Genomic DNA, 10,693 nt, shown 5'->3' on the forward strand with positions numbered 1-10,693 from the left:
CCCTTTGGAAGAACTTTCAACCTGCCCCCACCCCACCTGCCTAGAGCGCCAGAGGACCCTTGTCTGGGTGCCATCCACTCCTCACGCTGGGGGGTAGCGTTTTCTCTTAGTTCAGAGCAGAGAGGGCCCCTCACTCCACCCCAGCCCTGGCCTCGGGCTCCTTTGGTCTCAGGCGTCATCTTCTATCCTCTCAGCTTTCTCCCCTCCACCCTCCACTCCCACCTGGATGCCACCTCCACGAAGGACAAGAGACAAGATGTAGAAACGCACCATTTCCAGTTCAGTGAAATCTGCACTTTATTTAGAGATCAAGGAAGGACCACATCCGGCCCTCCAGCCCAGGGGTGGGGACAGGGAAAAATGGAAAAAAGGACCCCAAATAAGGACTTCAGAGCCAGCAAGCCCTGAGAGGAATCCAGGCTCCGGGGTCAAGAGCAAACATGGAGAGAGAGCACATGTCTCTCTCTCGAGGCCGTCGGGGTCTTCACCACAGGTAGGCTCCTTCCGGCCTGTAGGAGGGAAAGGAAAGGAGTCATACGGAGCCAAACCAGGCGTCGGATCTGGGTAGGCGAGATTGGGGAAAAGTACTAGGTGGCGGGGATAGGGTGGAAGGAGGACCAGGCCACCCCGCAGGGGACAGCCGTCCGGCGGGGCGCTTTTACCGCGACTTGACCGGCCGGTCCTCGAGATCTGGAAAGAGCAGTATAGAGAGAAGAGCTTCTGAGATGTCTCGTTTCCCAAACCTGCGGGGCGGAGCCAGAGATGGGTGGGGTCGTGACTGGCCACGCCCCTGGTGGCCGCCAGGCCCCGCCCACCCCGCACACGCTCTCACCGTTGCCGAGTGACCAGGTTGAGGTAGTGGCGCAGTGAGGTGTAATAGCGGTTCAGCTCATCTGGCGAGGCGTGTTCTCCCGGAGCTTGGGGTTTGGCGGGGTAGGCGTCGACCAGCTCCCCCAGGCAGACGAGCAGGGTCAGTAGCACTGTGGCCATGGCAGGCCACGATCTGCGCCCCGACATCGTCTGGAGAGGGGCACTAGAGTCAGTCCGAGTATCTACTCGGAAGCGGGAAGCTGAGGTTGCCATCTAGCCGAAGCTTCAGCGACCTTTCTGGGGCTGGTTCCCGACTAAGGCTTAGCCACCTGCTGGCTGTGTGTTCTCAGGCACTGCACCATCTCTGGCCTCAGTTTCCTCATCTGTTAAAAGGGCATAAGCCCTGCCTGCCTCCACCATGTTTACCCAGAAGGGCAGATGGAGGAAAAAGACTATGCTGGCAGCAGGGACTCCTCGGCTTTTCTCCTTCCCACTTCCACTGACCCTCTTCTAAACCAGCTTCTCACCACTCAGTCCGTTTCCACCTTGCTAGCCTCAGTCTCCCCACAAACTAGCCTGGGATCCCCCGACCAGACCTTTGCTGGGTCCCAGGCCACTCACAGCGACAGCTCCAGAGGCAGAGTGGTCAGGAGATGGAAGGCCAGAGGAGTCCGAAGGGCTGGACTTCTGCAGGTGGGGCTGCGGCCTCTTCAGCTCAGTGCGTTCCGTGTGGGGCTTATATCCTGGTCTGAAAGGGGAGGGGAACTGAAGGGGGGGAGGGCTTTCCTTCCTCACTCCACCCAGGGGCAGATCGCTGAGCTTACATTCAGACAGTAAGGGATGTCTCCACCTCCAAGGAGCCAAGGCGGAGCCCCCAACACTTGGATTCAGGGTACCTCTGGACAGGATGCCTAGTCAGAACCCCATCTTCACCCTTCAGCACCCCAAAAGCAGGTGTAGCCTTCTGAGGAAGTGAACCATTCTGTCTAGATTCCTGGGAAGACCCCTAGGACCAGGGTTGACATTCCTTCTTTCCTAGCCTGTCCATGGTGGGGGAGAGGAGATGCAGGCAGGAGGCCAGATCCATATTTTCCAGCCTGTGGGACTTATGATCACTCCTTCCAAAAGCCAACCTTTTCAGCCTCTTCTCCATAATACATTGACAGGACCTGTGGGGAAAATCTCTTGTTACTGGAGGCAGGATGGGAGCTATAATCTTGGCTTTTGACCTGCTATCTGTGAAGTCTTGGAGGAGGGACCCCTCTGGACACTCCACTATGTCTCCCTCTGTTCAAGAGTTGGGAGAAGGGTGGGAGGAGGCAAAGGTCAGTCCTCTCCCCAGAAGCAGCTGAGCCAGCCACCTGTACACCCAGCCTGACACATACACATTCAGGTCCAGCAGGCCTAGTATACAGACCCCTTGCAAGGCAATGTGCCCCCATTTCCATCCAGGGGTCACTTGGGCACTGGTGTCTTACAGGATTGAGTGATGCCAGGAATGCCCAACAACATGCTACCATCCCTAGCCCATTACAATCTCCACTGGGCTCAGGGTCAAAGATCCTACCAAGGAAAGGACTCTTGTTTGTTAAGCACCTACTGTGTATTGGGCAGTACATGATTTCAGGCACAACAACACAATGAGCTGCGTTTCTCCCCACATTACAGATGAGGAAACTAATGCTCTGAGAGGTAAGGAAGCAACAGCCAAGGTCACCTGGGATTCAAACCAGAGAAAAAGGCTGAGGCTGACCCCAGGGAGAGGCCCTCTCAGTCACGATGGACAGAAAGGCTTACTATCTCAGACAACTGTGAGGCTTAGGAGTCAGGCATGCAAGGAGGGGAAGGGAAGCTAAGTAAGTATGGAGTCTACCAACCCCATCAGACCCACCTGCCTCCGACAGGAAAAAAGAGTGCTACAAGGAAGTCTCCAATGAACATTTCCAGCTCCCTTTCTCTGCCCTAGCCGGATCCTCCAGTGCTTGCAGACTTCGCATCAGCCCATGAGAGCAGGAGGGACCCTCTTGTTCAGGCCCCTAGTTCTGGGCCAGCCCTTCCACCCTCAGGACAGATGGCCATGGGTGTTATTTTTAGAGCTGTCTCTGGAAGTGGAGCCCACGGCTCTCTCAATCACCTTTTTATGGGTTCAGTCGCCTGTACTCTCCGGAAATGGCTGCTTATCAGCTAGTTGGGCCCTCTGGGCCCCACACGTCCCAAGAAAGGCCAGGTGGGCACACTGAGCATGGATGTGGAAGATGCCCTAAGGATGAGGGGACATGAACCCCCCTCCTCAGTGCGGGGAGAAAAATCTTTTTTCTTAGGACGTCATGTCTAAAGGGTGAGGCCCAACCCTGTTCTCCAGAAATCCCAGGTCACATCCTTGGGGATTCCCTGTCTGTGGTGAGAGGAGCAGCAGTTTCACTGCGGAGCCCCCATCTGAGGGCAGAGATACTCCATCATCCCTGTGCAGCCCCAACTGGAGTAGTTCTCGCAACACAGGGACAGACAAAAACATGGGAACAAGCCTGTGTCCAGTTTGGAGAGGAAACAGCAGAAATAAAAGAACTCCACTCTTCCAGAAGCCTTGGGAAGACAAAGACAGGTGCTCACCGTAGCGATGGAGAGGGTGGCCACGGAGCTGGTGAGGACAGCTACAGTCCCAGGGTCAAGGTCTAGACAAGGAGCCTGCAGGCTAAAGGGGTCAGGGACCGCAGCACCAGCTAGGGTGGTGACAGGGTGTTTGTAACATTCTGACCAAGGCAGAGAGTGATGACATGAGCTGTGAGATGCCCACAGGGAATTTGTGGCATCCCTGGAACCCCCTGACATCTTGGGGAGGGTGGAGTCTGAGGGTAGATGGCAGAAGTTAAGAAGGCATGGGCAAAGGCCCAGATTCAGATTCAACCTCTCAATAAATCACTTTCCCCTCTACTATTAGAGTGAAAGCAAATGGGACCAGAAGAGGTCCCTCAGGTGGGCCAGAAGCCAGACTCCCACTGCACAATTATAGGGCCAGCCAATTGATTCATTAATCACCACCCCTTCATTGAAGAGCATATTAACTCGTTGATTGGTGGAGAGGATGTCTCAGCCATCGATCAGTGGGCTCAGCTATCCCCCAACTCACACACCCACCATCACTGACACTTGATTCAGTCGCTATGAGACCTGTCTGGATGGTGGGGAACTGACATCTGAGAGAGGAGAAACTTCCAAAGAGCTGTTATTGTAGACTTGGGACCAGCACCTTCCTCCAACTTGTCCCCAAAGGGAAGTGGGGACAGAAACACTGAGGTTCCCTTGATCCCCATTCTCGGAACACCTAGCAAGGCCACCCTAGGGGTCAAGGAGGCTTATGCACTTGGACTCCTGTTGACCATTGCTCTTGCCCAGTGGGCTCAAGGGCTACTCATCAGGAGAGGGTAGCCCATGCCATTCATCCCTAGTCTTAATTCAGTATATCCCATCACCTGCCCACCTCCCCACCTCCCCCACACAAGCCCTCTCTCTGATATCCCATCCACTGGGCAGCACTAGCCCACTACCTTCCACCCTCGGGTGGGGCCTCATGTCCAAGGGTCTACACACAGTAGATGGCCATATAGCGAGAGTAATCAGTCCTCACTCAATGAACACTTCTTAGGTCCCTACTATGAACCAGACACCCTTCTAAGCACCAGGGACCGAGCAGTGAACAAACAGGCAAAATCCATACCCTCGTGGAGTTTACATTCTAGTGAAGTGAAGTGAAGTCGCTCTGTCATGGCCGACTCTTTGCAACCCCGTGGACTGTAGCCTACCAGGCTCCTCCCTCCATAGGATTCTCCAGGCAAGAGTACTGGAGTGGGTTGCCATTTCCTTCTGGCAGATGTCAATTACACATTGGCACTTGCTATCTACCTCTACAAAGATTATCATGTGCTGCTGCAGCCGCTGATCTTCAACACCCCCTGAAAGGAGCTCAGGGTGGAGAGCAGAAGTGAGGCACTCTGTGCTCAGGGAAAAACTGACAGAACAGTTCTTCAGATAGATATTTTCAGGAGCCGATTTTATGAGACCAATTCCTCATATCTAGAAAAGCACTAAAGTCCTTTGTGGTAACATCTGCCCTTTGTGACTAGCAGAAACTTTCTGTCAAAAAATACATGCTTGACTGTACTCCCCCTTCACCAAATTCACATGTATACAGACCTTCTCACACACACACACACACACACACACACACACACTCACTCACTCACTCACTTCTTTGGGGCAGTTTTTCAGAGGTATCTGAAATGCTGCCTCAAATAAAACTTAACTCATGAAACTCACATTTACATTTTTCAATAAGTCAGCTGTTATGGGAACCATGAGGAAGGGACCCAGAGTGGATTTCTGTACTTTGCCTGAACTCTGTGAGGATCCAGAGCCCTCATACCAGCAGAGGTCCCTTGTGCCCATCTGCCTCCTTGGAGAATTCAGACCAATTTGGGTAAGTCTCCCCTGGTTCTCAGATCTGCCATATTGGTTGATGATCCTGAGTTTTATTTAGCAGTGCATAGCAGGTACCTAGGACTTCCCTGATAACTCAGTTGGTAAAGAATCCTCCTGCAGTGCAGGAAACCCCGGTTCAATTTCCGGGTCAGGAAGATCCGCTGGAAAAGGGATAGGCTACCCACTCCAGTATTCCTGGGCTTCCCTTGTGGCTCAGCCAGTAAAGAATCTGCCTGCAATTCAGGAGACCTGGGTTTGATCCCAGCCTTTCCTTAGAGAAGGGAAAGACTACTCACTCCAGTATTCTGGCCTAGAGAATTCCATGGGCTATACAGTCCATGGGGTCCCAAAGAATCAGACACGACTGAGCGACAGGTAGCTGCCCCACTCCAGTGAAGGATACTGGTGAGGTGGGGTGGGAGGGATGCCAGGGTTTGCCCAGTTGTAAGAAACTGAGTGGTCTGTGCTGGATGGTGAGGTAAGAGCCTGATCTGATGCTTTCCCTCCATTTGACTGCCTTAATAGAATTTGTTGGAATAAAAGTGAAGATATTACATGAAAGCTCCAAAGAAAAGGGATAAGACTCCTTCCAGCCGGTAATGGCTTTCTCAAGAGACTGAGAAATTTACAGGAGTGGTAGAGGCAGAGCCCTCATACCATGCAGTGGTCCCATAAGGAAACCCCATTCATTAATTAAAATATTTGCTCACTGGGGGTCACGAACAAGAGTTGGATAGTCAGTGATCTGAGCACCCATGTTGGTTTTAGGCTACCAAAAGGAGAAGCTAAGACATGCAAGAGGACTTAACGCTAGGGCGACACATGCGGGAGTTATGCTCACAAGCAGCACGTTGGCCCATCACACAATTTCACTAGCAAATTTTGTCCCTGACAAAAAAATTCAATTTTAAAAGTGGGAAATAGAGCCTCTCAAACACAGAAACAAGGGGCATCAGAAAGCCAGTCTCTAACTAACACCCCAGCCAGAGTTATGTATGCACAAAACTCACAGTTACAAGTATGTAATTAATTGGAAAATCATACTAAAGGAGATCTCAACCTAAAATGGCCAAATTGGAGTTTTCAGATATTTCAAAATCGCTATTTTTTGTGCACACAGTTAGAAAAGGCCTAGGATCAAATAGAATGGAATGCTTACTTTGACTGGTACCTAGAAGATTCTAAAAGAGAAATGATAGAGTAACTTCTTTGCAGGAAATCAACAATTAACTGCTTGAAACTATATCAGAACTTGAAAAGGTTGCTAGCACTCTGACTCTGACTCTGCCTGTCCCTCTGCTCCTCCCACATATGCTCTTCTATCTGAATTGCCTGTCCCAGACACTATGTCTTTTTCTCTTCCAATTCTTTCGCCTCTTCCCTTTTCTAGTAAAGGAAGATTTAAAAAAAAAAACTCAGAAGTGATTGTAGCTACCTTTAAGAAGAAACCTATTATAGCAAGAGATAAACCATCCTTGGTGTACACACTCTGGACCAAGCAGAACTTAGAACCTTAGTTAAGGAATTTCCAAGGAAATTAGAATTCCTCAGTTAAGGAATCCAAGTCAGGATCCATTGAGATTTGCTACAGAATTTATATTTAATATATACAGTAAGGAATTCAGTTAACCATCCTGACCTACGAGCCTAGGTTTTCAGTTAATACATCAGTTATTTTCTGAAAGCAAAGTGTTAGTCACTCAGTCATGTCTGACTCTTTGCGACTCCATGGACCGCCTTTGGTTCCTCTGTCCATGGGATTTTCCAGGCAAGAATACTGGAGTGGGTTGAATTGCCTTCTCCAGGGGATCTTCCCAACCCAGGGATTGAACCCATACCCCCTGTGTCTCCTACACTGCAAGCAGATTCTTTACCCTCTGAGCCATCAGAGAAGCCATCAGAAAGCAAGGGAATAAAGAAAGAAAGCAGGATGGAAACACCCCTTAATGGATTTTGAACCACAAACTCGCACTGAATGCAAGGAATTAGACAGAAATTGCTCAAACTTATCCCAGAGCTTCCCCCCAAAACTGTAGACTAGACAGAGATTCAGCAGTTCAAGCAAAGATCATACAAATCCATTTTGGACTCTTATGAAAGATTTGAAAAAACCTTTAAGTAGCATTCTGGTTTGACACCTGAATCATTCTCTAAGCACCATAATGAGCCTTTGCTTGGCTTCACATTTTTAGATGACTTAGAGGATATGGCTACTCTAGGCAAAAGGCACAACTTAGGTTGGTCTAAGTTACACACACTCTTGTTACACAGGCTGACCAACTTTACAAAACCATTAAAAAGAAAGTAAGGGGCTATCTATGAAAATTATGAACCTTCAATAATGCCGATTAAGTACATAATGCTAGCTGAACTTTAAACTACCCCTGCTTAATTCCCAACCAGCAGAGAAAGCCAGATTGAAGGGGGGAAATATATCTCTCTAGAATTCTGACCCTGAGGGAGTAAGTCCTTCTAGAAGACCCTGATTTTTCTCTCCCTGAGACCTGAGCTCTCAGGATAAAGTATCTTATCTAGATAATCTCTGATTTCTGAGACTGAGAAAATAAATGAAAAGAGGAGAGAAAAAATTATTTTAAATTTAACTTCTTCCAATTATTATTTACAACTAGTGAGTCATATTGTGATAGCTGCTTCATGACTAAGTTTAGAAAATGAATCAATGAGATCTCTCCTTGTGTCTGCCTGGATATATGTATGCCTCAGTAGGTGTCTTTGGAGAACATTGCTGAGGTTAATTTGTAAGTGAGCTCTACCTGGTTGGATTTAAGAAAATTAAGTACTTATATAAATTCTGAAATATACAGAAGACAACTGGCCAGGGACTCCCTTGTGGTCCAGTGGCTAAGACTCAGCACTCTCAATGCAAGGGATTGCAGTTGGATTTCTGGCCAGGGAACCAGATCCCACACGCTACAACTAAGTCTTCGCATGTCCCAACTAAAGAACACATATGCCCCAACTAAAACTTTCCAACTAAAGATCCCACAGGCCACATCTAGAAAAAAAATTCTGCCTGCTGCATGCATGCTCAGCTTGCAACCTTATGAACGGTAGCCCTCCAGTCTTCTCTGTCCATGGAATTATCCTGCAAGAATACTGGAGTGGGTTGCCATTTCCTTCTCTAGGGGATTTCCCAACCCTAGGATAGAAATCACATCTCCTATAGCTTTTGCATTGGCAGTTGGATTCTTAACGACTGCTCCATCTGGGAAACCCCCAGCACACTGCAGTGAACATCAAAGATCCTGCTTGCCACAACTAAGACTCAGCCCAGCCAAATAAATAAATTAAAGAAAAAAAGATGCTATGTGACTTCTGAGGCCAGGTCACAAAAGGTAATTATTATGAATTAAAGTGTGTTCTGCTCTCCTTGCTTTCCAATTCATGTGTTGAAATCCTAACCCACAGTACTTCAGAAATGTGACATTACTTGGAAATAACGTCATTGCAGATGTCATTCATTAAGATGAGGTACTTCCCTGGTGGCTCAGAACGTAAAGCATCTGCCTACAACACGGGAGACCCAGGTCCGATTCCTAGGTCAGGAAGATCCCCTGGAGAAGGAAATGGCAACCCATTCCAGTACTCCTGCCTGGAAAATCCCATAGACAGAGGAGCCTGATAGGCTACAGTCCATGGGGTCACAAAGAGTAGGACACGACTGAGTGACTTCACTTCACTACACTGCAGTATAGTGAGCTCCTAATCCAACATGACTATTGTCATTCCAAAAAGAGAAATTTGGACACAGAAGCAGACAGGCATACAGGGAAGATGATGTGAAGAGACAAAAGGTAAAGACCCCCATCTAGAAGCCACAGAGAGAAGCGGGGCACACCTCCTTCGCTCACAGATCTCCGAAGGAACAAACCCTGCCAACACCTTGATTTCAGACTTCCAGCCTCCAGAACTGTTGTGAAACCACTCAGTTTGTGGGACTTTGTAATGGCAGCCCCAGTAAACTATACAGCAAGGCAGTCACCCTCCTGGTTCTCTTGGACCACTAGCTCTAGGAGCCACTGTTCTGTAAGTCCAACCACCCCAAGACATCAGGCTGGAGATGACACATGTAGGTGTCAGTATGAGCTCCCAGCTAACACCCACCAGAACCCACCAGACATATGAATGAGCCTTCTTGGGTATCAGACTCAGACAGCTTCTGACAGTTACTACATGAGACACTCCGAGTCACAACGGCCTAGTCGGGTCCTTCTCAATCCTGACCCACAAAATCATGAGTGAAATACAATGGTTAAGTCACTAAGTTTTAGGTTTAATTGTTACACAGCATAGTAAGCAGCACACCTACTCTTTCTCCTTTCCTCCCTCCCTGGTGGCTAAAATACAGCTGCAGTGATTGTGGACCAGGCGAGCCATCTTCATTCATGTAGATGAGGGCATACGGAAGCCACAGAATAGGAAACTGGGCTGTTGAACATTCTCAGTGGAGAAGAGCTGCCAGCTCTCTGGACACTACTCACATTTTATATAAGAAAAATAAAATACTTTCTTGTTTAAGTCATTCTTAATTCTGTCTCAATTATTAAAATCAGATCAATACCTTAGCAATATAATGTATATAAAACAAATAGCTAGTGTCTAGCACATAAGTAAGTGCTTTTTGTTTCTTTTTTTGGATAAGCTGCACAGCTTGTAGGATGTTAGTTTCCTGACCAGTGATCAAACCTAGGCCCCTGCAGTGAAAATGCCAAGTACTAACAACTGGACCACCAGTGAATTCTGAGCAAGTGTTGTTTTTTTTTTTTAAAGGTAGCTATTGATATTATCGTCATCAATATTATATCTAAGCTTCCCTCTGACCCTTAATATTGGTTAACTCTGATCAGCAATGGATTAACCACCTCTCAACACTCCCCACAGTGGACTTGAGGCAAACCCATGTCAAGCTGGGCATAAATTGTCCGTGGTTATATAATTTATACCAGAGTTCTCATCTACAAGCCTCAAACTGAGCACAGCTCTTCCATGCAGACCAACAGACAGAAAACCATGGATACCAACACAGATTCACATTGTCCCCTGCCTCCAACCACAAAATGAACCAAAACTTGAGGCAGCCATGGCATGGAGTGGTTTTAGGGGTTGGTTAGAGTAGAGGAAAGAAGACAGAGGAATAGTGGCAGGAAATGGGTCTCAGATAGTGGAATGCTTTAGGAAGAGGAAACCAGAGAAAAGAACTAACTCTACCTTTCAAAGCAATCAGGGCAGGCTTCTAGGAGGAGGTATCCACTACCCTGAAGCTCATCTCCAGACTGAAATGAGAAAGGGATCTACAGCAGGGGAAGTGGCCAGGCCGAAGGCTGAGAGCATTGGCGTCTACACGGCCTGTGACCTGACCAGGCCCTCAACCTGCTTCCCTCTCCCC

At 48.5% G+C, this 10,693-nt stretch overlaps 1 protein-coding gene across 1 annotated transcript; it reads right to left on the reverse strand.

The window, feature by feature from the left end:
* Positions 1-272: 272 nt before the first annotated feature.
* LOC120859310 (peptide YY) lies at positions 273-1,944 on the reverse strand. Its single transcript, XM_040235457.1, has 4 exons — positions 1,432-1,944; positions 833-1,113; positions 663-743; positions 273-509 (listed from the first exon to the last, which is right to left on the reverse strand). Exons 2-4 carry the CDS (start codon positions 1,081-1,083, stop codon positions 485-487), a joined length of 357 nt encoding a protein of 118 aa, XP_040091391.1. The 5' UTR covers positions 1,084-1,113; positions 1,432-1,944; the 3' UTR covers positions 273-484.
* Between the last annotated feature and the right edge of the window lie 8,749 nt (positions 1,945-10,693).

This window comes from Oryx dammah, unplaced genomic scaffold (assembly GCF_014754425.2).
Source record: "Oryx dammah isolate SB20612 unplaced genomic scaffold, SCBI_Odam_1.1 HiC_scaffold_529, whole genome shotgun sequence".
NCBI lineage: Eukaryota > Metazoa > Chordata > Mammalia > Artiodactyla > Bovidae > Oryx > Oryx dammah.

Coding starts and splice junctions, on each gene's coding strand:
- LOC120859310 (XM_040235457.1), bottom strand. CDS start 1,083: ATGGCAACCTCAGCTTCCCGCTTCCGAGTAGATACTCGGACTGACTCT. Junction 744..832: donor AACCTGGTCACTCGGCAACG/GTGAGAGCGTGT, acceptor TCCGCCCCGCAG/GTTTGGGAAACGAGACATCT. Junction 510..662: donor GACCGGCCGGTCAAGTCGCG/GTAAAAGCGCCC, acceptor TCCCTCCTACAG/GCCGGAAGGAGCCTACCTGT.